This window comes from Asterias amurensis, chromosome 17 (assembly GCF_032118995.1).
Source record: "Asterias amurensis chromosome 17, ASM3211899v1".
In the NCBI taxonomy this organism is placed as follows: domain Eukaryota; kingdom Metazoa; phylum Echinodermata; class Asteroidea; order Forcipulatida; family Asteriidae; genus Asterias; species Asterias amurensis.
Window position 1 is genome coordinate 13,936,440 of NC_092664.1, and position 27,201 is coordinate 13,963,640.

Here is a 27,201-nt window from a genome sequence, read left to right on the forward strand (position 1 = left end):
AAAACGTCTGTGCAACGTCTGCTCAATGACGTTACTATCTGGTTAAAATACAAACATTAATGCGACGTCTTATTATGGTCAGACTGTTGTAATAAAACGATGGTTAGACTATGACAATAAAATTACGTCTAAGCAACGTCTGGTCAATGACGTAACTATTAAGTTATAAATCTACCTAAAATGTAACGTTCATTTTCGGTTACATTTTAGTTATTATAGTCATGACCATCTTACGACGTCCATACGACGTTATTAATTTACGTTTGATTCTTGTCGCCAATCCGACGTTGTATTTTAGTCACTTTTTGGTAATCTGACGTCGCGACTTAAAATCAACCATAATATGACGTCAGAAAGACGTCGTGTGCCTGCTGGGTTAGGATGGGTTCGCAATGCGTCCTAACGTCAATTCGGATCTCGTCCTAAATCCCAAGTGACGAGGAGTTTTGTGAAATCGACGGCTGTGGTTGCGAGTTTCTTGTGCTAGCCATGGCAATACGTGAGTTTTGTGTAAATGGGATGGGCATTTTCATGAAATCCCCTCATTTACAACCATTTTTGTAAATATGAGGATTGGCATTTTCAATAATCCCCCCCTTTTACAAAATTGTAAATGAGGGGATTGTGTAAATGGGGGGTTGCGCGTCCTCGTCCAAGAAATTTATAACTTTAACAATAAAGATGGCGGCGCGTCTGGACACACGTGTGGGTGAGTTTAGTTTTTACCAGACAGTTTCGCCGTGCAGAGTTGCCGCGCGAGAGTTCTCGGGTGATAGCGGTTCGTGGTTGATAGCGCGTTGGGGGTGATAGCGCGCCCTCTTGTGACAAATCCAGGAGAGTCTCCAAGATTATCACCAACGCTGCGCTGTGCACAACGTATTTTGATGCCCAAAAAACTTTTATTAGCGGCAACAGTGCATCGTGACGGTCGTTTACGGTATTTGACTGAAACTTTGAGTTAAGTTGTTGACATTAATATTATTGTATTGCACACACATGTCTAGTCCAGAGCTGTTTTGTTGAATGTTGTGTTGGCTGCTGTCGTCGGTCTATAATGTTGTCCTCAAGATTATCTCGACCAACCATCAGGTGCCTTTTTGCTCAAACCAATGTAAGTTTCCTTCCTCCATGGTTTGGATAACGGAGAATATAATAATTTATGTGCAACAAAAATGATGTTTTCTTTCATTATTTTCTTGAACTCAAACAAAGATTCCACATTTTAAAGGTTTTTTGCAATTACCCCTGAGTCTGACTGATTTTGCTGAATGGCAAACATACTGACTCTAAAAATAGGTCAAGTTGTTAAAATCATAAAAAATCTTACTTTTTTTCCCATCAAAATGCACTATTGGAAGAAGAAAAAAAAGGCACAGTAAACAATACCCAAACAAAATAAAAAAATTCCCTTGACACTTGGACGTGTTTGGAATGATTAAAGATACAAATTCAATACTCATGCTTATACTGGGAGCAATTTCATTTTTTCTAAGAAAATTCCACCTTTTCATGGAATCGCCCTCGTACGTCCCACCCTCGAGTACTCGTCACCGGTATGGGACCCACACAAACACGATCTGATCTCCCAAATAGACAATGGTTCAGCGGCGTACCGCAAGATTTGTGATGGCAGACTATGACCAAAAGAACAGTGTCACACAGCACAGATGTTGAAAAACCTCCAACAATGGCAATCTCTTTATGAACGCCAGGCCAAAAGCAAAGCATCATGCTGTATAGGATTGTGCATGGTCTTAATGCCATCCCAGCCACACCACCCTACTAACACCCATCTTCATCAAACCAGACTACAGGCATAGAGTTATTATAAGAACTAGAGGGCGCACGAGTGATGCTTCATGCACAAACGCCACAGGACCGCAAGATGACAAGCGCACCATTCTGTACGCGCGTTGAATATGAATTACACGTTTGAGGTTTTTTTATTGAACGCTCACGCGATGCTGTTTGTTCAACTTACAAAATGGCCGCACAAACACACGCTGTGGGATAGCAGTTTTGTCAACTTAGAAAAAGGCCGCCTGCTCGCATACCGGGGCGCGTATATAGGCCAGTGCGCCCTCTAGTTCTTATACATAACTCTATGACTTACATCTTCATCAAACCAGACTACATCTACAATGGACCCCCCATGAAATATGCTAATCACATTCACGCATGCGTACAGACCCTGTTGGTTGGCAAACGCCATAGAGTTGTGCACTTAGCAGACGCGCAATCGCGTCTGCGCCACGCACCCATTAGCCGTGTACAAAACAGCACGATGTTCCCTCATTTTGCCAACCAAACCGTTAGTGCGCACGCGCTATGTGCAATTTACATATTTCATGGGAAGGGTCTATTCACACAACAGCATTGTTGAATACTGTCATCTGTATCTGGAATGCCCTACCAGCCACCGTGGTACAGCTCAGTCTCTGAAGATCTTCCTGAGCCGCCCGAATCCACTCACCCTCTGATAGTCTATAACACAGACATCTTTTTACTTCGACCTGAAGTAATTTTTTTGTTATCTGTTCCCGTGACCAAGCACTTCCCGTGACCAAGCACTTCTGCACCCAAATAGGACTATAATTATGACTAAACCAATAGAGAGTCCAAATTATGCATAGTTGCAATAATGGAACCCTCCTCCCGATGGCCTTCGGAGGAGGGGTTAATTACGTTATCGCAACTAGATTGTGCAGTGCAGTGTTGAGAAACTTGACCAAAGTTCATAAAGACTGTATTAAGCATTCTGCTACTCTACAGAGCAACCATAACTTCCATTTATAATAAATGCGGAATGTCTTTTTCATAGACATCCTGTGAGCAGAGCAGTAGCAATGCTACTCCTAGAACTATGTGGTGCATTCTGCTACCGCTAAATAGCGGAACAAACCTCATAGTTCTAGGAGTAAGGGTACGCTGGTGGTTCTTGTATTTTAAAAGCAGACGAGTGACACAACAATTAGGGAGTTGGTCCAATGGTTTTTGTATATAAAATTACTCAGAAACAAATAATTAAAGACACTGGACACTATTGGTACATGTAATTGTCAAAGACCAGTCTTCTCATTTGGTATATCTCAACATATGCATAAAATAAAAAACCTGTGAAAATTTCAACTCAATTGGTCGTCGAAGTTGCGAAATAACTATGAAAGAATAAAACACCCTTGTCACACGAAATTGTGTGCTTTCAGATGCTCGATTTCGAGACCTCAAATTCTAAATCTGAGGTCTCGAAATCAAATTCGTGGAAAATTACTTCTGTCTCGAAAACTACGTCACAATTCATTGGGAGCTGTTTCTCACAATGTTTTATACTATCAACCTCCCCCCATTGCTCATTACCAAGTAAGGTTTTACATGTATGCTAATAATTATTTTGCGCAATTACCAATTGTGTCCACTGCCTTTAACTTGGGAAAGAAGTAATTGATATTATTTTTCTAAACTTCCTACCCCTCAGCCTCAGGCGTCATGTTTCGGGAACCATTTGATTCCTTACAACTGTAGACAACGCTCAACTGATGTCTCTGAGAAGAAAGTGGAATCGTTAACGCTAAGAACTCAGTCCAATGGAGTCAGGACCATCTTCTTAAATGACCCCAAGAGAAGGTAAAGTTTGTGACAAAATTAGACATCCTAAACATAATAAACACCATGTAGAGAGATCTCTTTTGAATGATTGGGTGACATGGTTGGCTTGTGCGTAGAGCGCTTGCCTCTCACCAAGGTGACCCTGGTTCGATACCCGGCCTGGGCCATGTGAGTTGAGTTGTGCGTTGGTTCTCTGCTGTGCTTCGAGGGTTTTCCCAGACCATCCGGTTTTCCTCCCTGCCTGCTTCTCAAACACGTTGTAGCCTAACATTAATCAGGCAGAGTATACGATCCCAGTAAGCTTGGGCGATATCTCAATATTTTCGAAAATCGTGATACCATTTCTTAAATAACTACCATATTGTCTACAGTTCTTGTTAATCGAATTATCGGCAAACCAAGTTTTTTGAGACGTCTTGCAACCACAAAGGGCTGTTTCCAAAAATACAAAATCCTAGAACCAACTGCAAGATTCCCGATTGATCCCAAAATGACAGGGTTTCTTTGAAAAAAAACCATCAAAGTCTTTGGCACCCAGGCGGTCTCACACAGACACTACAGAAGTAATACTAGTATCATTCTTCCCCTGTGTGTTGAGCCGCCCAAGCGGTCTCACACAGACACTACAGAAGTAATACAATTGTATCATTTTCCCCCTGTGTGTGGAGCCACCGCGTGCCGCCAAATGAAAACCACATTGGGATCATAACACAAACCACAACCCAATCAGAAGTCACCACATGAGCATTATGGATGCTTACTGGTTAGCTAGAATGAAATAGACGGGATCTTGCTAAGTATGCACACATGTAAGAACAGTCATGTGCCGTAGACACTTCAAAAGACACTTTATGTCATTATGTGTGTGTAACTGAAAGGCCCAGGTTTTCACACCATTGGTAGACAGTACACCTGACAGATGTATACCTCGATTTATTATTTTTTGGGAGTATTAAAATTTGGCAACGTAAGGTGTCAGAATTTTAGAGTCCAAATATGAATCACGATATAATCAAATATCGCGATATTCTTTTGACAATACATCGTGGGATATTGAAAGCAATATCGCCCAAGCTTAGATCCAAGTTTGCTTGAAGTCTTGATCATTTCTTGCAGGAATGCCTTGTCTTTGGAGATGCTACAGAGTCTTAAAGCAGACTTATTACACAACGGTGATGAGGAGGAGGAACTCCGAGCTGTAGTCATCTCATCAGGAGGACCAGTCTTTTCATCCGGACACAATCTTAAAGAGTTGGTAAGAATTTAGCTCTAGACACAATCTCAAGGAGTTGGTAAGAATTTAGCCTCACTAAACAGGTGTCTAGATTTTGAGTTGGTGGGAGTTTTGTCTTGAGGCAAATGCAACCAGTGATGTAGCAACTGTGGGCGATGCCGGGCTTCCTGCCAAGAACTAAAAGAAATTGCCCAGCACTCTGAGCAAAATACACTGTGCCGCCCGGCACAGATTTCTCCAGATTGCACTTCAGCAATAATTGCCCCCATATCTTAGCAGGAATAATGTTTTTTAACCTTTGCCCTTGGGGCCCCTTGGGGGACTAAATAAATTGGATTTAGAGCCCACCACTAAAATTGATCTAGCTACAACAGTTAATGCAACTGGGTGAGGCTAAATGCTTACCAACTCTCTGCAAAAAAACTAACAAGTTTAGTCTTTATCATGAAGTGTATAACACATGTTTGCTTGAAGTCTTTAAGAACATTCGACTAGGGCCCAGTTATTATATTTGATATTGTTATATTATTATTCTGCAGACTACAGAGTATGGCAGAGCTCATCATACCAAAGTGATGCGTACCTGCAGTCAAGTCATGATGTTGGTACAAGACATGCCGGTACCAGTCATTGCTCAAGTACAAGGTATTCATGCTATTCTTATCTATACATATTATTTCTGTTGAAGGCAATGGATACTATTGGTAATTACTCAAAATAATTGTTAGCATGAAAACTTACTTGGTACAAATCACTGGAGAGCTGTTGATAAAACATTATGAGAAACGGCTCCCTCTGAAGTAACGTAGTTTTTGAGAAAGAAGTAATTTTCCACAAATTTGATTTCAAGACCTCAGAATTAGATATTGAGATGACGAAATCAAGCATCTGAAAGCACACAGCTTCATGTAACAAGTAAGGTTTTATGCTAATAACTATTTTGAGAAATTACCAATAGTGTCCACTGTCTTTAAAGGCAGTGAACACTTTTGGTAATTACTCAAAATAATTATTATCATTAAACTTCACTTGGTAACGAGTAATGTGGAGAGGTTGATAGGTTAAAACATTATGAGAAACGACTCCCTCTGAAGTTACGTAGTTTTTGAGAAAAGAAGTGATTTCGAGACCTCAGATTTAGAATTTGAGGTATTGAAATCAAGCATCTGAAAGCACACAACTTCATTTGACAAGGGTTTTTGTTTTTTCATAGTTATTTCGCAACTTTGATGACCAATTGAGCTCAAATTTTCACAGGTTCGTTATTGTATGCTTATGTTGAGATACACCAAGTGAGAAGACTGGTCTTTGACAATTAGCAATAGTGTCCACTGTCTTTAACGTCCCTTTGAAGGACAAAGCAGTTGTGATAAAGTATTAAGCTCTTATTCAGGACATGGGTGCTACAACTGGGACTTCGAACCCATACTCTTCTGACCAGAAACACCAGGGCACTTTGGAAAACACGGCTCTTTTCAGAGCCACCACTCCTTCAAAAGAGATTTTACTCATGGTTGTACCTGCAAGTTTACTATTAATATTTATACTTGTAGTTTCTCTCATTCTCCACACCATGCAAGCTTCAAACACCATTTACCAGAGCTTTAGTCCGGTGCTCTATAACCACTGCTTATTTACTTATTTACTAATATGGGTAAGGTTTTGTGCTTGGTTTGGTTCTTTGTTTACTTATTCGAATAAGATTGTACTTGGTTTGGTTGCTTATTTACGTATTCGAATAAGATTGTACTTGGTTTGGTTGCTTATTTACTTATTCGAATAAGACTGAACTTAGTTTGGTTCCTTGTTTACTTATTCGAATAAGATGGTACTTGGTTTGGTTGCTTATTTACTTATTTGAATGAATCTCCTACAGGTTTTGCTACAGCAGCTGGTTGTCAACTGGTAGCCAGCTGTGACATTGCTATTGCGTCTGAGAATGCCAAGTTTGCCACACCTGGGTAAGCTCTGAAATATTATGAAGGGGAATCCCAGTGTGTGCATTTTTTTTTCTTTTGTTTTGTTTAATGCTAACAATTGTTTGGAAAATAGAGGGCTACCGGTATCAATGAAGAAGTCGAGAGTTTTAACCATAATATGAGGAATACAGTCATATTATCAATAATAATAATAATAATAATAAATAATTATAATAAATTGTAATGCGCCAAATCAAGATAATAAGTAGCCCAGTGCTAAAACTTTGAAAGTTACTCTCAACTTGGTCGCCTTTTTTTGTTTTATCTATCATACAACATAGCTATATCTTTCATTATGACTGCTACATAATTGTATTTCAGTCACTTCATGCCTTTTTGTGATTTTAATGGTTTACTTTTTATTGTTCATTGCGCTAATTTTGATCTGCGTTGCATTCCCTCACTTATAGCCTTTAATTTTGGGCGTCTCTTTTTCTAATTTTTTGGTTCTCTGCATTTTAAACACTGTGTATTTTTATATTTTAATGTTCACTTCCCAGATGGTTTAATGGTTTAATATTTTTATCGTTCATTAACATGCGCCTTTGAAGAGGTTTGCCTGGAATTGGCGCGGTATAGATAATTTTTTATTATTATTCTTATTATTTTCACAAAGCAATTTTGTTTCTGATTGGTCAATCTTGAAGGGTAAATATTGGGCTGTTTTGTTCGACACCAGGGGTGGCCCTGGGCCGCGCTGTTCCCAGGAAGCTCGCTATGGAGATGCTATTCACAGGCGAGCCAATATCGGCAGAAGGTAAGCTGGAAGTAGACCCAGTAACTTGGGTGCTGTACCTGGTACTCCTTTTTTTGAAATGGGTTATTATCGATCAATAATGACACATTTTGAAAAAAAGAGTAAACGGTTGATAATGACACATTTTGATGAAAGGAGTACAGCGCCTCAGTTACTACATGTATGTACATGTACTAGGTCTAAGTTGTAAGTGGTTTTACGTCTTTTGTTTGTTAAAGGAACGTTACAGAATTGGTAAGAAACAAAATCGTGAAGATCACAGATTTACATAAAACTTACACGGTCTGATGATGATGATGGTATAAAACATCCCATGAAATATTTCTGTCTGAAATTTCATATTAGATGGGAAATAAATAATCTAATTCCGCGTTTGGAGTTTATCGCTCAGGGAGCGTTTTATTCATTGTTGTTTTGGCATCGATGCATAGTAAAATTTGTAATCGGTTTTTCACTATTTCCTCGTGACCCAGATGGCCGATCGATCTCAAACTTCTACGGGTTTGTCAGTTTATGTATATGGTGGATTACATTAAGTGCTAACACTGCCAGCAACTTTTTGCTAGCAAAACCAATTCTGTAACGTTCCTTTAATTTCAGTGAAATATAGAAATGAGTTAACTCTCTATCAAAGTGCATTGTCAAAACCAATTTTGTTCAACTTACTATTAATAAAGGTTTGAACTTTTTTGACTTTGTACATCAAATTGGGACCCTGTGTGTAATGTGCTTTATAAGAACGATTTCATTATTATTGCTCTGAAATAACAAACAATGAAATAACTGGGAGAAGGTCTTTATTTGCTCGGCTGAGTTTGGCGAACATCGTTTGTGTTTTCATGTGCTCATTTAATTACGCTTATAAGAATTTGAGAAATGTGTGAGCTTAACTTGTGGGCTTCTGTTACTTCTTCTGTGTTTTTTATTTTATTTTTGTATTCAGGTCAATTTATCCAATGTATCGTAATGGAATCGTTAGAAACCCAAAACATGGATCTCTCAAAAAAATACTGTATATTAATATAATTGGTGTTTTAAGGCAAAATAAGCTAATCACAGCTTTTTTTTTAACATACTTTTTCATTCTGAACCTTAAACTTGAAGTAAAATCTCAGACTCTTCTATACAGTGTATAATATCTTAGTAGGTAGGCCTATTATATGTATCTCTACGTGATTTAATGTATACCACCCAAATTATGTACCCTAAACCTAGTTATTGTCCTACTAGTACTTACTGCTTATTTATAACTTTTGTGTATTACTGATCAACATAAATTATTGTGAATTATCAAATTTGTCTTATCTTAATTTACTGTGTATTACTTATAATTTGAACCTAATTCACAAGTGTTGGTTTGATGGCATGTAAGGACAGCAATGAAATAATGTAGACATGAATTGGCCATGAAGCTGGACTTTTCAAGAATCAATCCTTAACCCTGCGAAAATTTGGGGGAAAAAAGAGGGGGAAAAACAACAAAGACAGCGGTAACCAATGACTTGCTCTTTTTTTTTTGTCCATCAAATCTAGTTGCTCTGAAGCACGGACTCGTCAGCAAGGTTGTCCCTGAGGAATTACTGGAGGAAGAAACAAACAAACTAACCGCTAAGATCTGTCAATCGAGTCGGTCGGTGATCGCCCTCGGGAAGGCCTGCTTTAATAGTCAGATGAATAAGCCGAGGGAGGACGCTTACGAGTAAGTCAAGATTCTGTTTGAAATTTCGTAGAGCTGCTTCAGCCTAACAAAATTATGCTTACCAGATTGAACAAAGTTATGCTTACCAGGTTGAGGTTACCAGCCATACATGTCACATGTGTAATTTGTAATGATATTAGGCTAATTTCTGCTTAGCAGTAGCAGTTCTAAAGAACGTACACATATTAAACAGATACTAAGAGATGTTGAATTTGCATCGCGGATAAAGAATATTAATTTTTGGTTTTACCCATACACCGAGTCCTGTGAAAAAATATCACAAGCATGTTACGCAGTTAGGATTCGAACCCTTGACCCTTGCAATTCTAGAGCAGTGTCTTACCCGGTAGCTCGAGGCAGTTCGAATCCTATGGTTTGGCAGCGAGTACCGCAACGATATAAGATATGTTAAATATGCATCGGGGATAAAGAATATTATTTTTTGGTTTTACCCATACACATATGTGTGTTAGCACTGTATACTCGGTACTTTCCTGAGTCCTCAGAAAAAAGTATCACAGGCATGTTACTCGGATGGGATTCGAACCAGATATTGTCGTAATTTCCTGCGCACAACTTTGGAGACGCAGCTGACTGTCTAAAGGTTAAAAAGGGTGTCTTATCTAATGGTGCAAAAAAGGGCCATTGAGCTATGTTTTTTATAGTTTGACATTTACACTTGTACGCTTGTGAACATGTTGATAATACACTGATCCATTATAGGCTCTGCCCACGACGCATGTGCGAGCAAAAACACAAGCCTTTCCAATGCCATTTTGCACAACTCTGCCGCACGTGCCAAGCATTCGCATGCATGTCAGACTTTATAGTGTCAGACTTTTGGTTGTGCAATTGGTTGTGGTTGGTCAATACGCAATGGGGCGGAGTTGAATGGATCGGTCTATTGTGAACAGGTTCTTAGAGACAGGGATGAAATTGTTCAGTCTTTGGGCTGAATTAAGTCTTTTATGTCGGCCTGGTGAAGAAAATCAGACATATTTTTGTCCACAAATCAAGAAATCCTGCTCATTGGTCTACTTCTCTAGTGCTTTGGATACTGTTTCCAAAGGCTCCTTGGAATCTATAACCCCAGGGGTTACCAAACGGTAGAAATCACAAAATTTCAACATACCTTTGAATTTGTATCCAAGTTTCAGACTTTTTCGTTAGTAATGACTCTCACCCCTGTAGAGAAGGTGGTCGTGAGTACATTTCGTGTTTTCAGGGGTCGAAATTGCCACTAGCCCGCTAGCCCTGGACCACCAGATTTATTTTTCCAGTTTGATAGCCCGGCGGGCTAGTGGAAAAAAATGAAGCAAAAATCATCATCACAAACAATAAAGAACTGTGCTATTGTAAAGTTTGAGCTGTGACGCGAGACATAATGTACCTTACGGGCTACCAAAATCTCATCAGGGCTACTAAAAATTCTGGGTTACTAGCCCTGCTGACTACCATGAAAATACACTTAATTTCGCCCCCTGTGTTTTGTTTTTTCCAGACAAGCTGGAGACGTGATGGTTCATAATCTAGCCTTGAAGGACGGTCAGGAAGGCATCCGGGCTTTCATCCAGAAGAGGCATCCAACGTGGACCAATACCTTAGATTTAGTGGATGATAAATGATGCAGTTACCGTGGCGATCACGGAGGACAATCAAGATGAGAGGAACAATGATGATATATTCAAACAAGGTAATGGATTGTTGGAAATTTCTACCAGAGCATTTCAAGGAGTGATCGGGCAATTGCATGCGTTGCCTTCGTGAAGTATCAGGACTGACTGTGCGGAGGAAATTAATAATATTGAGCAGCACTTTTAAATCCTTCCTCAGTGTATTTGGAGTTAGTAGTAACCTCAGTGGTGTGTGAAGCTTTTCATGGTAAGAAAAAAAAAAAAAACCTACAAAATTCATCCCCAGCCGTGACACTTGTGTCCTTAAGCAAGACACATAACCATTGCTTCGTCCTTCGGATGGGACATAAAGCCGTTGGTCCCATGTGGTGTGTAAACGCATGTAAAAGAACCCAGTGCACTTATCTAAAAGAGAAGGGGTTCGCCCCGGTGTTCCTGGCTGGATTGGCAGCATATTGCACCACAGCACCTTGTAAACCATTACATGGTGCTTAAGGATTAGGTCTTATATCTCAAAATTCGCCCCACTCCTTGCAGTAATAATACCTGGCGCTTTGTATCCTTTGGCAAAAGGGCGTTATAAATACGGTTATTATTATTATTTGTTAAAGAGGTTACTTGATAAGAGGATTTGTCATGTTTATCAGGAGGATTTATTATATAGGTTGGTATTCACCCGACGTCATCATCAGAATAATCTTAGGTACGCCATTTTTGTGGTCAATGTCAACGTGCGTTATTCAGTGAAGTGCACATTTTAGGCGACGGGGCGTTTACACGTAAACCTATTGACCACCAAAAAAGGTGAGGGTGGCACAGACGCCACCGCGTATGACATGCGTGCGACGGGTCAATACAAATTATTGACAACTAAGTGCTGCTGGTTAATTTTGACTCCAAAGGTTAACCCTACAACCAGACAAACTATTGGATTGATTTGGAAACTGGAAAATTACCAGGGAGGTTCAAAGAAACTTTTCCTTTTACCAAAACATTTATGAAGAATCAATGTAATAAGGAAACATCTTTTATTATAGACAAAGAACTATTTGCAAATTTTCAAATTTTATTTCTCAACTTAATTTCTTTTTTTCTTCCTTTTTCTTTTTTTACAAATTAAATTAGTATCAATAAAAAGTACTGTGTATAATTAAAATCACAATTATTTTTACAGTTATTTCAAAATATTGTTCAAGAATCAACATTCGGTAAAATTATCAAAAAATTGATAAGCTTTTCAATGGACGAGTTCTCTGATGTGGTTTGTTATTGTTTTGATTTTATAAACAGTATTATGTTAATACTAAAATGCCTATGTAATTAAAATGACTATTTTTATCATCAGAAATATTATTAAACTATAAGTTTTAATTGTGCTTGTGTCAAAAGGTGTGCATTGGTACGGCATTCTAGGTGGTTGCTAGGTGAATAATATACTCTCTAACTCGGACATGCAACTTTACAGCCAATCAGGGCCAAGTTCCATAAAGCAGAATATACTGCTTAGCAAATATCTATGCTAAGCAAAACAAGGGTGGAGCACCAGTCACAACAATGTAAAACTATGGACTTTTGGTTGGTAACCAGTTTCTACTAGGCCATAGCTTTCTGTGCCTAGCAGGTTTTTGTGCTTTTTATGAAATTGGACCCAACCAATTTCACCCTTTTAAATCTTTTCTTCACACTTTTTTTTCTACTCTTCTTTTTCTGAGGATAAAGCTGCAAGTCTGCTTCCCTAGATCACAAAAAAATACTAACAGAAACTCTTAGTTATTGTAAGCTAACAAAGATAATTAAAAGATGTTATTTCGTTTTACTACTAAAATGACGTGTATTCCAGCATTTCAATAAATATGCATAGTCCTACTTCTGTTCAGCTCTCAGTATTTTTCTTTTAAATACAAAAATATTTTTACCCTTATGCGCTAAAATACTTCAGAATATGTTTTAAGCACACCATATAAACTGTTTGAAAAGACAAGGATATTCACAATCTTAGTTTTTGACTTTGAGAGAAGTAATGCTTTGACAGTTTTTGCCCAAAGTTGATGTTAAAAAGGAACACGTTGCCTTGGATCGGTCGAGTTGGTCTTTGAAAAGCGTTCTGTAACCGTTTGTTGTAAAATGTATATGGTTAGAAAGATATTGTAAAAGTAGAATACAATGATCTACACAAACATGCCTCGAAATTGCGTGGTTTTCTTTTTACCCTGTCGACTAACACGGTCAACCATTTATGGGAGTCAAAATTTTGACGCCCATAAATGGTCGATCGTGATAGTTCGCGACGTAAAAGGAAAACCATGCAATTTCGAGTGATACTTGTGTGGATCATTCTATTCTACTTTTAAAACATCTTTCTAACCATATGCATTCCATAACAAACGGTTTCAAATGCTTTTAATAGACCAACTCGTCCGATCCAAGGCAACGTGTACCTTTAAACATGGTGTACAGTAACACAAAACAAGGGGGGCTACCGGCCTTGGGAAACTATGTGTTGAACACTAAACATTGCTTAATAATTGGACAAACACGTTTAAGACAAGTTTTGAAGTTGGACAGAACTATGTTGCAGGCCATCTCACAAGTACGCCCTTTCCGATCCCCATTGAGGCATCGTATACAATGCATTGTATGTTTACAATTAAGACCAACATGTTTTAACATAACAAGCATGAAGGACAACACATAAAAATTACACTCAAACAAAAATAAAAAACACACACTTTTGTTAAGACAAATGAACACGACAAACAACACAACAAACCTATTTGATAAATATACAACTTGACAAAATTTAAAAATAACGAGGGCTAAAAATATTGAATTCAAATACCTTTTAATTGCTTGACTCTCATTTCTATGGATCCTAAAGACCCAGTTTACTTGACGTCACAGGCCTGGACTGGGACTCCATCTATAAGAGGGCAAGGCAACTTTTCATTTTGCACGGGGCACTTCCATTGGAAAATCTTTAAGTCAATGGTAAACAGTTGAAGGGGCACCCATACCATGACTAGTGGCAACGGAGGCCGTGGCCTGGGTGTAATTCCAGGCCTGCGTCACTAAATGGATTGGGGGTACTGTTTGTAACGCAAAACATAACGTCGAATGTCCACAGATTTACATAAAACTTCAAAGTTTGAAGATAATTATGGTAGAAAGCTTACCTTAAAGTATTACTTGCTGAGGTGCTTCAGCTCTTGAGAAATTAGCAAACAATGTCTTGAAAATTCGTATTTAAAATAATTTTCGTCTGCCGAGACAATTTTTTATATTTTTTATTTTAGACTTGTTTTACTCCTTTCTCACAAACTACAGCACCTCAGCAGGTAATATTTAAAGAGAAGCTTTCTGCCGTCATTATCTTCAGACCGTGAATGTTTAATGTAAATCTGTGGACATTATGTTTTGAGTCCTGAAAAAAGTACCCAAACCCATTCAAGTAGTAAGATCTTTGTGGGTTTCTTTTACAAGAGAAGTAGCATGATTGGTTTAATTACAGCACACATTCCAATAATAATTCCAATATTTAGCAGTATTAATGAATTAACCAAAATAAAATAAAATTATATTAATCATGTAACTCACTTCAAGTTTCCACGTATGGCCCGGTTCATACTTCCTGCGAATGCAATGTGAATTTTTACATCACATGACTGTTTTCAGACCCATACACAGGTCTTTGTTGGTGCCGGAAAAACTGCCAAGCTCTCTGTTTCAGACCACCAAACGTTTTCAACGAAATGTGAAATTGGATATTCACCATTTTGAGCACTTCTTTTATTTGAGTCTATTTATATGATACCATGTATTATATGATCTACCATGATCCATCCTGCAATGGTTTCCAGGGAAATATTTTTCCACCACTAAAGACAGAACCCTGATACCAAGGTTTGGGGGATTACGTCTTCAATACTCGGGTGTGACTGATCGAGCAGTCATACTCTTAGACAATGACTTCATACTCTCGGCCATCTTCTCAAACTCCCCCCATCGTTGACTCTGTAGACTATTCTCCACCTTCTTGCGACGGTCCATGTTAGAGATAGTGCTGTCTAGAGTATGAAGATGATCGTGTAGACGGGTTGTCTCCATCTCTCTCTCCGATAGCTGTTGGAAAAAACATGTACATCATAAAGTGATTCGAGTTTTTATAGTTATACATGTACAGAGATGTGTTTTTCTCCGGTTTTAAAAGCACTGGACACCTTCGGTAATTGTCAAAGAGCAGTCTTCTCACTCGGTGTGTCTCAACATATGCATAAAATAACAAACCTGTGAAAGGTTGACAGCAATTTTTTTGTTCTGAGAGGACATTATTTTGAACAAGATAAAGTTTGGCAAGTCTCTTGCGCATATTTTTTTACATGTAACGGAAAACAATTATCATGGAGTGTTTGGTGACATTTTCTGACCTGTTTCTGTAGCTCCGATACATGATCCACCAATAGCATCTTGTCTCTACGAAGCTGGGTGTTCTCAACCTCTACCCCAGACAACCTTCCCTCAATCTCTGCTAACCTGCTGCGTAGAGTGTTCTGGCTGAGGGTGGAGGTTGCTTGACCATGCTCCTGCTTCGCCAGCTGTGAAGCATTTTTTACAAAATGTGAAAATTAAGAACAGTTTATGGAAAGGGTTTGCGGTAACACCACGTAATGACTATCTCTAATGAGCTGGGGTGGTTCTGAAAAGAACCGTTCGTTTAACTTGACGTTTCGATCAGATTGCTCTGATCATCTTCATTGAGAATAGTTTAGTTTTTTAATCTTAAATCATAAATTGGTCACTTTCTGATTTGGTGATCAGGTTGGGTCTGTGGTTTCTTTCCCTGCCTTTCACCTTAGTAGACCCCAGTTTGATGCCCACCTCAGACTGGGGCCTTGCATGTGGATTGGGTTGTTAATCCCTATTTGGTTGCGCCAATAGGTTTTATTCCCCACATCTAAAACTAAACATTTCTTGTTTCCTAATAATAATAATAATAATAATAATAATAATAATAATAATAATAATAATAATAATAATAATAATAATAATAATAAAAGTAAAAATAGTTCTTATATAGCTCATTTCAAAATAACGAATCAAAGCGCTTTACATTACTGCCCTGGTCATTCAGACAATATTATTTCTTTAAAGTTCCTTAGCTACCATGGGAGTGTACAGCCCAGGTTGCAGTGGCGAAGGCTTGTCCACACACAATATAATTTTTCTACCCTCACAGATATCCATTGAAGCATCTTGCTCAAGTGTCATGACTGGGATTTGAACCCACACTCCGATGACTTAACCACCTGAATTTGAGTTTGATGCTCTAAACCAATCGACCATGACACCCTATTTTCTTCTTATTATTATTATTTTTATTTATATATATATATTTTTTTTGGGGGGGGGATTGTGGGGGCGGTAGCCATCATGAATAATTTTGCCTCTTACCCATAGAGTTATATATAAGAACTAGAGGGCACACGAGTGATGCTTCGTGCACAAACGCCACGGGACCGCAAGATGACAAGCGCGTCATTCTGCACGCGCGTTGAATATGAAATACACGGTTGAGTTTTTTTTTATTGAACGCTCACGCGATGCTGTTTGTTCAACTTAGAAAATGGCCGCACAAACACACGCTGTGAGATGCCAGTGCGCCCTCTAGTTCTTTTATATAACTCTATGCACTTACCTGATCAAGTAGGTGCTGAACCCGATCCCTTTCATGCTGAAGCTCATTCCTGGCCTTTTGGAGGTCGAAGCTGAGCTGTTTCTCTTTGTCTCTAACAGTCACTAATTCAGTGATATTGGTAGCGTGTCTGGTGTCGCGGTTTTCTCTCAATGTTCTCTCCTGGAAATAGAAGATGGAATCCAAACCAACAGATTCTTGTCAATGACTGTCAACGACTGTCAAACTACAGTCATTGCACTGACCTGGAACTGACTTATTTGCATCATTTTGTAAATAATATACTAACTGTAATTAAAATCACCTTAGTCAGATTTCATAGAGCTGCTTATCAGCACAAAAAAAGTACATAATCACATCATAAAATGTGCTTATCAGAATGAGGTTACCAGCCTTGCCAGCCAAAATACCATGCTGCCTGTACAATGAATGGTATCCTGCTTAGTGCTTATCTTTGCTAAGCAGAAAATGTTAAGCATTATTTTCTGGACCCTGGACCCAATTTTATACGCCAAACTTGATTTCATAATGCCAAATTCTTGTGCTCGCCATTCTTTGCTTATGTACAGGGCAAATGCCAAATATCTGCACTAGCTGTAACCTACGAATACCAAGCAACGTCAAGTAAACAGGCACAGCAAAAACACTTATCGGAGCCAATCATAGAGTTCCTACCAGAGTTTTGAGTGCACTGCATGTTGTGCATTCGAGCCAATAGCAGAAAAAAGATAAAGGGAGATGTTGTGATTGATCCAAACAGGGCCCAATTTCAATCTCATTGGCGAATTCTGCACTTACAATCACCATTCTGCAGGCATCCAACTCTTCCGCATTTCCGCGGGATTCCTCGTTTTTTAATTTTTTTGGTTTTTGTTTCGGATTTTGTTTTTTACCCTAATATATGCCTGGCAATAACAGTGTACAACTACAATCATGTAAAATAAGCCTACTACATGCTAACAATGAACCTAAGAGCATAATAAACCTCAAAATTTCCTAGGGTACCATTGTGGGTATCATGTCCCGTGGCGCCTTTGAAAATTTTTCCTCTTTGTTTTCAACGGGCAGTTGCATGCCTGATTCTGCACTAGCTGTGTAAACAAAGAATGCCCAGATTATTAGTGATGTGGAGTCACATGTGCACAAGCTTAAACTCTCTGTAACCCTGAAATACGCTTGACGTAAATGCAAAAATTCCCTGCTTCTGTGCGCCGATTCTTTGCTTGCTTTTAGATTCTTTGCTTGCTTTTTACATGAAAGTAAGCCAGGTTCTGATATTGACTGTAAAAATGTACAAAATAATTATTGGCATGATGTTTCAGAGTCATTCTTGAAGGGTAACATGATTGTAAAACTGATAGGTTAATAAACTCACCCTGTCAAGTTGTTGATTAAGCTCAACAACCTGGGATCCTAGCAAAGCGTTTTCCTTCACCAGATTCCCAACATCATCAGTCATCTAATAAAGAAAATAAAATAAAATATGTATTGAGAAGCATCAATCTAAATGAGACGTCTGTTGGAAATATCAGTATGAAGAAACAAGCCAAAACATAGGGATGTGATAGGACGTTGAGGAAAAGAAAACTGAACTCTGAGCGCAAAGCGTGAAAGTATGCAAGCTCAAAAACTTGTGAGCATGAAGCCCAATATTCACATTTAACTTTGGTTTTATAAGCCCTACTCTGCAGTCTGGGGCAATATGGTTATATTTCCATTTCTTTAAGAAACTGGGGGGGGGGGGGGGGTTAACAAAAAAACAGAATTTCCTTGGGGGACAACAAAAATGGAATTCCACTTAACAACGGGGAAATCACATCCATGAAAACAGGCCAACAGTGGTGACATTTCCGGAAAAGTAACATCAAAATTGAGGGGTTAAAATTAGCCTTTTTTTTTTTTTTTTTTTAAAACACCTCAAATTTGAACCCCTTTGTTCTCAGTTTTATTTTCTCGCATTACTTTGGGTTTCTACACTTTCACATTGGGTTTTAACAGTATTGTAGCATATGCTCTTTTCAAATGTATCATGAAAACTTAAATGACCTGGGGTGGATTTCACAAAGAGTCTCATCTCTAGTTAGGCCAGGTTACCTGTCCATACTTTGGACTACATGTATAGCCTTAAAGGCAGTGGACACTATTGGTAATTACTCAAAATAATTATTATCATAAAACCTTTCTTGATTAAGAGTAATGGGGAGAGGTTGATAGTATAAAACATTGTGAGAAATAGCTCCCTCTGAAGTGATGTAGTTTTCGAGAAAGAAGTAATTTTCCACGAATTTGATTTCAAGACCTCAGATTTAGAACTTGAGGTCTCGAAATCAAGCATACAACTTGGTGTGACAAGGGTGTTTTTTCTCTCATTGTTATCTCGCAACTTCAATGACCAATTGAGTCCAAATTTTCACTAGTTTGTTATTGTATTGTGAGAAGACTGGTCTTTGACAATTACCAATAGTGTCCAGAGTCTTTAAGTTTTTTTTTTTTTAAATAACACCTTGGAACTAGTCCCAAGTTAGGACTATCTTTGTGAAATCGACCCCAGGGTCAACAAACAACTCATTTTGCTTGAGCGCACCACATGTTTAGTGTGCGGTAACACCAGATGATTTAATCTTCTTTGTTGAGTTGCTTCTTCATGTTTTGTTGTTATTAATCTACTACTGCCGATTAGGTTTCATAATTCTTGGAAATTGTACTTCTAAAGCTGATTTCTGATTTTTTGTTTTGCTCAAGGAAAAAACCAGCAACATTTTTTTTCACTGGCCTGAAAAAAGCATACACCCTATGTCCGTGTAGGTCAGCCGATTAGGCCGATTAACGCGCGATCATTTAAAAAAAAAGTTTATAGGCCACATCAATGACTATAAACTGTATTTTTTAGGATTGTGCGTCAAGATTTCCATCGCACGACCGACTATTTACCAGCCCTTATACTCAATAGAACTGTCCTACTTGTTTTCCCAAGGGCAAACTATACATTCCTGTTTATACTCACTTTGTTCTTCAAGTAGCGATCTTGCTGAGCATTCAGCTCCGTTTCCTTCATCCTGTGCTGCATCACACGAATCTCATTCTGGAATAAACAGTTTACAAGAAAAAATGTTCATTGTATAGACGATGTGACCTATGTTTACATTCAAACTGCCCTCTGTTGACAAAACACTGTACATGTATACGTCATGTTTCGCCGGGCAAAATGATGCCTAGTCATGGTAAGATTGCATACACTTTCTAGCTGGCTGCCAAAACACAAAGGTTTTGCCCAGCGGTATGCGCGCGAATCATGTTATGGTTTTCGAGTGACGTCAGAGGTCACATCGTCTATACAAATGTCTCAACTCTTTTGTAGCTTTTTTTTAGCAGTGCAATAAGTCTTACGTATTGTTATTATTATTATTAGAGAAGTTTAGCAATAGCTCCACGTTACGCGAGCAAATACGTGTATGTGACATCAGAAAATTGTGTTTTTAAAATCTCACGTTTTCAGCATACGTGAAGCTACCATTTTTCGCGACAGGTACATTACGTGCGGACATCATACATGAGCATAAAATAAGCCCCAAGTGGTGACGTCACCTAGAAACAACACAATGTTTTGGTGCTCACATTCACGTATTTGCTTGTGTTGTGTGCAGATAAACCTCGCTATAATTTGAGAAGATAATGGGCAATTCCAAGCAAACATGGACACGACACAAAAAGAATCAAGTTTTTGTCAAAACTTTCTTTCCACATAGAAGTTATAGCCAACATATGAAACCAATTTATTTTTAGTTGTTGACAAGGAATGAACCCAATTTTGCCAAAAAAGAACTCAGCTTTGGCTCCATGTAGACGTGGCTACATTGTCTGGAAAACTGTAAAGCGACTGACCGTAATGCGACTGACCGTGGAATTGCCCTAATACAAAAAATGTTAGAGAGAGGGAGCTTCACGTAACTTCACGGATACTTCACGTATACTGCAAGAACATTGTACAATGCGCTTCACAATACAAATAAACAAATAATTTGAGAAGATAATACAACAAAATTCTAGAGAGAAAGAGAGAGCGAAATTACCCTAAATTCTTCGACAGCTTTGTCTTGAATGGAAGCAGTACTGGAGTAATAACGATCCTCCAGTTCCTGCAGCCGAGTCTGTACTTGTAGACACTCTGTCCTTTTATCTTCCAACGCTAGCTGGGTGTGCCTCAACTCATCAGTCTTCTGGTCAATCTACAAACGGGAAAGAAACCAATAACTTTTATGCACCTTGTAACCTATAAAGGAACGTAACAGAATTGGTAAGAAACAAAAATCGTGATGATCACAGATTTACATAAAACTTACACGGTCTAATGATAATGATAGTAGAAAACATCCCTTGAAATATTTCTGTCTGAAATGTCAAATTTGATGAGAAATAAATAATCTAATTTCGCGTTTGTAGTGAGCGTTTTATTCATTTTTGTTTAGGCATCAATGCAATGCAAAATTTGTAATCGGTTTTTCACTGTTCTCTCGTGATCTAGATGGTCGATCGATCTCAAACTTCGACAGGTTTGTCATTTAATGTATAGGGTGGATTACATGAAGTGCTTACACTGCCAGCAACTGTTTTAATCGCAAAAGACAACTCTGTTTTAAAGGAATCAATATGTGGTGAAGAGGTTTTCAACTGGTGGTTTAAACCCGTGCCGAGGCCTGGATCGGGCTCACAGTGCAAAATTTTGCACTAGGCTATAACCAGGAGGGTCTGTCGAAGAGAGCATACTATGACCGACAGAAATTGGACGTGTATACATTGGTCAGTGCATGGAGGAAGAATAAATTAGCCATGTGGTTTATTGCAAAGATAAAGTTCAGGGCATTTTCACGGTGTGCTTCTGTGTGTTTCTTGTGATTTATTGCCAAGGTTAGTTCACAGCATTTTCATGGTGTTTTCATTAGTGCAGAAATCTTAGAAATATTTCAGGGTGTTTTCTTTGAGTTGGGTTGCCCTGAAATTGCAGTGAATTTAATTATTTCACGGCAAAACAGATTTTCAGGGTAAAGTTGCTCACAGTGACAGTGTGTGACATGGTCAATGAGGGTGGCCAGAGGTCATTAAAATAAATAAATACATTTTGTCAAGTCCCAGACAGCCAGTCCGGACACTGGCATGACTGGTGTTTATATGGGTGGGCATTGTAATTGGGATGGGCTGTGTGGTGAAAGTTAGAGGCAAAATACATGCTTACATTATTTTCCATTTTTGGAACCCCCTTGAAGGAGCAGTCCCCTGTGTGTTTACCTTAGCATTCAGGATCCTTATTTGCTGCTCGGCACTTGTCAGTGACGTACTCCCTCGATCAAGCTCCTTACGCGCATTGAAGATCTGATCTTCCTTCTGTACAATCTCTCGTTGTGTCATCTCGTTCTGCTTCTTGAGTTGAACGATCTCCTCAACAAGAAGTTTCTTCTCTCTTGCGTGCGTATCTGCCAAAGAAATAATGGTTTGTTTAAGTGAGATCTCTTCAAGGGAAGTTTATAAAATAAAAACTTTTGGTTCGAAGCCTACAGCAGCATGCAATAGTATAAAGCATTTTTAGAAACATTTCATTTCAAAGTAGAAAAAAGATAACAGATTTTTGTCATTAAAAAGTTAAACCTATAGACGATGTGACCTCTGACGTCACTTGAAAACCATAACACGATTCATGCGCATGTTACGGCAGCTAGCTAGAAAGTGTGTGCAATCTTACCATGACTACGCGTATTTTAGCCCGGCAAAACATGACATATACAGTGTTTTGCCAACAGAGGGCGGTTTGAATGTAAACATAGGTCACATCGTCTATAAGAAGCGTTACGGGGTAAGGCTTTTCAGATTGTGTATTCCTATTAGGGATCAGTCTTCCTGCATGGACATATTCGCTCTGGATTTCCAGCAATATCGCAAAAATACAACCACCTTTTGAAACAATTTCAGACGTTAGTTTTATTGTGTGCATCTACTTTTATATAGGATTAAAATAATTGAACTGTTCCAAATCCCAGGGTATACACACACTTACTTAAAGTGTAAATGGGTTCTTTTATGTGCATAAAAAAATTGTACAAGACAAAAACTATGGATTTAAATCCCATCCAAAGAACAAAGCAATAATGATTTGTGCCTTGTCGAAGGACATACAAGTGTCCAGACTGGGACTCAAACTCACACTCTGCTATAAATCAGAAACACCAGAGCTTAAGTCTAGTTCACGAAACTGCCCGGCCATGACACAAATCATTATAAATATGACCACAACGGTACAATATTTTCACACGCATTCTTTTTACAAATCACTAATATATGAATAAGGTATAATGAATACTCCTGTACCATGAAGTAGCTGGAGTTTGCCATCTAGCCTGGTCTTTTCCGAATTCACCATGTGTAGATTGGACTCTTTTCTCTTCACCTCTAGGTGCAGGCTATCAACATCACTTTGCAAATCCTGTTACAGTTTGAATGTAAAAAACACTAAATCAGAAATTTAACCTTAAAAAAAACAGTTAGGAGCCTGAAGTTATGACCCGAGCAGAGTCTTTCTCGAAGGCTGGTCTTCCTTCAAGAAAGACTCTGCTAGGGTGAAAAGGTCAGGCCACTACCGTAATATCCTGCGGATAAGACGCTCGCAAGCAAGACGCAGTACCCAAAACTCACAGAGAAAATTTGTTACGCCTGACGAAAAAGGCGCACCAGCGTAACTATTTTTGATACGGTTATTGTAAAAAATTGTGTAAGTATTAGTTATTACGTCCCCTGTTAGTAAAGTATCGACTTTTTGTAGCACAAAACGCAATGTCCACAGATTTACAATACATTTACACAGTTTGAAGGTAATAATATTAGAAGGCTTCCCTTAAAGTATTTCCTGCTCAGGTGCTGTAGGTTTTGAAAAATACGTTTTACATAGAAAAATAATTTTTGTCTCACTGAGACGAAAATTATTTTGTGACTTGTTTTATTAATTTCTCAAAAAGTACAGAGCCTCAGTAAGAAATATTTTAAGGAAAGCTTCTGTCAAACCGTGTAAGTTTAATGTAAATCTGTGGGCATTGTGTTTTGTTTCCTGCAAAAAGTACCCAGACGCCTTAGAAGATGTTTTGAATATTTCTTATACCTGAAGTGTGTGAAGCATTCGACCAGCCTCTTCTGTCATTTTAGGCTGCAGATCAGTGGCTTTTCTTGCTTGGTCTCGAGTAAACATTATCAGTCAAGAAATAAAAATGAAAGAATTTTGTTTTATTTATTTATTACACATCATCATCCAACGACACAGTTACCTGTTAAAGAGACACGTTGCCTTGGAAAGGGTGAGTTGGTCTATAAAAAAAGTTTTTGTAACCGTTTGTTATGAAATGCATGGTTAGAAAGATGTTTTAAAAGTAGAATACAATGATCCACACAGGCCTTGTAATGGCAAGGTTTTCCTTTTACTTCGTCGACTAACATGGTCTGCCATTTTGTGGTTAAAAAATTTGACGTGATGTTGGATCACAACGTAACAGGAAAACCATGCAATTTCGAGGCATTTTTGTGTGAATCATTGTATTCTATCACTTTTTGACGTGCCATGTTGGATCACAACGTATCAGGAAAACCGTGCAATTTCGAGGCATTTTTGTGTGAATCATTGTATTCTATCACTTTAAAACACCTTTCTAACCATGTATGCATTTCATAACAAACGGTCACAAACTCTTTTTATAGACCAACTCGCCTTATCCAAGACAACGTGTCCATAAATAAATGGCCTCACATGTTGCCATGGTAGAGTCTTTCTCCAAGGGTAAGAATAAAGACTTTGCTAAGATTGAAATATGAGGCCTTTGCTATTTCAACTTTTATGAAACTGGTCGCTTTGGTTGGTAAGCAATTTGTTTAAGTTTTTTTTTAAGGATATAGAAAGTTAGCCTCCAATTCCAGGAAGTAGATCTGCTGTTGTAAGTTCTTAATGTATTCAGCTTCGATGTTGTTGTAGTCTTGACTTGTGTTCAAGGTGCTTTGGCCAGTTTTGCTACAAATAAATTTTAAAAAATCATCGAGAGTTAGAATTACAAAAATCTAAATTATGGACAGTAACAAGAAAAGTTTATGTTATTTTGGGTTTTTTTTGGCAGAGAAACCATTTAAAAAATGAAAGAGAACATGCAGCCTGTTAATTGTAAATTGCTGGCAGTTTTTTACCACCATTTATGATGGTCATCCTAGAGTAAAACAACATTTGATGTGGATTTTTAGCAACCAAACTTGCAGTTAAATAAAACACTAAAACTCTTTGCTATGAAGGTTATAAGAACTTTTGTTTGTTTGGATGGAAGCGATTGAATCATCATTGATTTGGCTAATAAAAAGTCAGTTCATATGTAAAAAGAGTAAACTGGAATTGAAATTGTCTTTGTTTAAAAACAACTGGATACCCTTTTCAATCATCTAGGTCGTAAAGTGTAACGCATTTTACTCCCTATTTAACCACTCATAGGATATATTGTAGTTACAATAATTGTAATGCTCCGGCGAGGGTCTAACTTCTAAGACCCGAGCAATACAAGCAACGCCATTCAAATTGGCGGCAAGGTTTGATTTTGACGAAAAGTGAACACCATTTTGCCCATAATTTGCATGGCGTTGCATGTAACGCTCAGGGCCCAATTTCATAGAGCTGCTTAAGCACAAAATTTTGCTTAAGCAAAAAAATCCTTGCTTAGTAAAATCAAATTACCGGCCAAGGCTCCATTAAATTGTTATGCTAAGTAAACAACAGCTAAATACCAGTCACAAGCAATGTATGTGGCATGAAATTTTGGCCAGTAACATGTCTAAAACAAGCAAGCTATTTTCGTGCTTAAGCAAATTTTTTGCTTAAGCAGCTCTATGAAATTGGCCTCAGGTCTTTGACCCTTGCTGGAGCAGTACAACTATTTTAATTTTAGGTATATATATTGATATATTTGTTATATCCTTACGAAGCATTGAATGACGGAGCTAAGTTGGCAGAGCTTCGTTTGTTGAGACTTCCAAGACTCCCACTCCGCCTCAAGGTGGCAGAAAAACCTGGACCTGACATAGACAAGGAAGTAGAAGTTGTTTAAGGAATTAAAATCATGATATATCACAGTTTGTTATATTATTTTCAATTTTAACTAAAGTTTGGTTTTAGTTCTACCACAGTAAACTGGCAATCAGATAATTTAATTAAGTATCATCAGGCATTGAATGACAGCCAAGCAAAGGGAGATGAGAAATTTTGAAATGTGGTCCTAATCAAACAAAGTAAAAATTATGGTCATACATTCGTCATACACAGCTCAGTCAGTCAAACCATTTATCATGTTTATTGTTAATTTGGAATTGGATACATTTGGGGAACTGAAAAAACTAAGGGACACGGCATTCCTTTCCTTGCCCAGCCCAGCACTCTTGTTGTTGTTGGCCTTGACCCTGGCCTTGTTTGTTACTTCTGTTGTAAACATCCATACAAAAAAGTGTACCAAATTCTTTTTTTTTACTTTTTTTTTTTATTTGGTTAGGTTTAGTTTGAAATAAACCAATATTGAAATTGAATTGAATTGAATTGAATAAGTTGGGCAAAAAAAAAATCACAGAAGTCTGGAGAGAATTTAAAGTCTAAGACCCAGACCCACCCCATGTCAACTAAGTAAACAACCCACCCACACAGTAAACACAGTGCTTTATGATGGGGCATTTCGCCAGCCTAAAAACAAATTGAGACCGACAGTTTTAAAAAGTTCCAGACTTTGCACTCTGATTTCAACTAAATTACACATATTTAAATAGAAATAAATAGCAATAAATAGGCTATGTTACCTCTTGTAGACTTTGTTGGATTCCTGAATCTCGCCATGCTTGAAATTGACGACATTTTGACAGGTTTTAGAGGAGTTTCCTTTAACGATAGAGCAGTCGACACACGACGCTATCTTCGCGTTGGCAACAGTAAAACCACTTAGCTTCCTGACATTTTGTTCAATCAAGATTGAAGCAGGATTGATTATTTTAAATATTACTCTAGCCAAGGTAAATAATATGAAAAGGAATAATATAATTTGAATTATCATATTCTAAAAAAACATAAGTTTGATACTTAAGTTTTTGTTTTTGTTTTAATGAATAAGTATTTTTAATTTTTAATTGAAAGCCTAAGTACCCTTTTAGTTTAGCCTCTTCACAAGGATTACAAAATTACACACGAATCCGTTTTGATTATGGACAGGGGCGGAGACTAGCTTTGAGAGAGAGTTCAAAGGTCATTATATATTTTGCGGGGTGGATCTTGTTCATCACTTTTTGTATGCGAATAGAAACGGTCTGAAAATGGCGTTTCTACAGCAGGTAAGATGCATTTGTAGAATATTTCAATAGCAATATATTTATGTTGCTGTGAAGGATGGTTCAAGTGGTATTTGAGTAACACATAGATGAAGATTTTACATTTTTGCTAGACTTCCTATCTCAAAACTGTGTAAATTTTGTAGGCCCGCCGCACTCATCATGCATTCAACATTGGCCATTACACTAGCCTGTCGTCTACATATTGTATAATCAGTCAGACTCAGAGCAG

General features: G+C 38.1%; 3 protein-coding genes across 4 annotated transcripts in view; 2 read left to right on the forward strand and 1 right to left on the reverse strand.

Moving 5' to 3' along the window:
• The first annotated feature begins 901 nt into the window (after positions 1-901).
• Positions 902-12,775, forward strand: LOC139949991 (enoyl-CoA hydratase domain-containing protein 3, mitochondrial-like). Of its 2 annotated transcripts, none has more exons than XM_071948608.1 (8): positions 902-1,111; positions 3,482-3,624; positions 4,723-4,861; positions 5,380-5,485; positions 6,717-6,801; positions 7,467-7,576; positions 9,110-9,275; positions 10,777-12,775. In XM_071948608.1, exons 1-8 carry the CDS (start codon positions 1,055-1,057, stop codon positions 10,898-10,900), a joined length of 930 nt encoding a protein of 309 aa, XP_071804709.1. In that variant the 5' UTR covers positions 902-1,054; the 3' UTR covers positions 10,901-12,775. The 2 variants fall into 2 exon arrangements, with proteins under 2 accessions (XP_071804709.1, XP_071804707.1); XM_071948606.1 differs by having other exon boundaries at positions 903-1,111; positions 3,476-3,624.
• Positions 12,776-13,289: 514 nt separating this feature from the next.
• LOC139950018 (uncharacterized) lies at positions 13,290-26,567 on the reverse strand. Its single transcript, XM_071948643.1, has 12 exons — positions 26,448-26,567; positions 25,586-25,679; positions 24,523-24,636; positions 23,740-23,818; positions 22,956-23,070; positions 21,882-22,066; positions 20,669-20,824; positions 19,603-19,680; positions 17,974-18,057; positions 16,602-16,760; positions 15,334-15,501; positions 13,290-15,028 (listed from the first exon to the last, which is right to left on the reverse strand). The coding sequence occupies exons 1-12, from the start codon at positions 26,500-26,502 to the stop codon at positions 14,828-14,830; spliced, it is 1,488 nt and encodes a 495-aa protein (XP_071804744.1). The 5' UTR covers positions 26,503-26,567; the 3' UTR covers positions 13,290-14,827.
• A 340-nt stretch (positions 26,568-26,907) lies between these two features.
• LOC139949758 (vacuolar protein sorting-associated protein 11 homolog) overlaps positions 26,908-27,201 on the forward strand; it is a 30,556-nt gene continuing 30,262 nt past the window's right edge. The window contains exon 1 of the mRNA XM_071948293.1: positions 26,908-26,972. Within this exon, the coding sequence (XP_071804394.1) occupies positions 26,955-26,972 (18 nt within the window). The 5' untranslated portion in view covers positions 26,908-26,954. The remainder of the gene's footprint in view (positions 26,973-27,201) is intronic.

Bases quoted from the DNA above. Each gene is read 5' to 3' on its own strand.
- LOC139949991 (XM_071948606.1), top strand. From the start codon at position 1,055: ATGTTGTCCTCAAGATTATCTCGACCAACCATCAGGTGCCTTTTTGCT. The intron at 6,802-7,466 runs GTAAGCTCTGAA...TCAATCTTGAAG, and splicing joins GCCAAGTTTGCCACACCTGG to GGTAAATATTGGGCTGTTTT. The intron at 9,276-10,776 runs GTAAGTCAAGAT...TGTTTTTTCCAG, and splicing joins CCGAGGGAGGACGCTTACGA to ACAAGCTGGAGACGTGATGG.
- LOC139950018 (XM_071948643.1), bottom strand. From the start codon at position 26,502: ATGTCGTCAATTTCAAGCATGGCGAGATTCAGGAATCCAACAAAGTCT. The intron at 24,637-25,585 runs GTAAGGATATAA...ATTTATTTGTAG, and splicing joins GCTCCGTCATTCAATGCTTC to CAAAACTGGCCAAAGCACCT. The intron at 18,058-19,602 runs GTGAGTATAAAC...TTTCTTTATTAG, and splicing joins ATCGCTACTTGAAGAACAAA to ATGACTGATGATGTTGGGAA.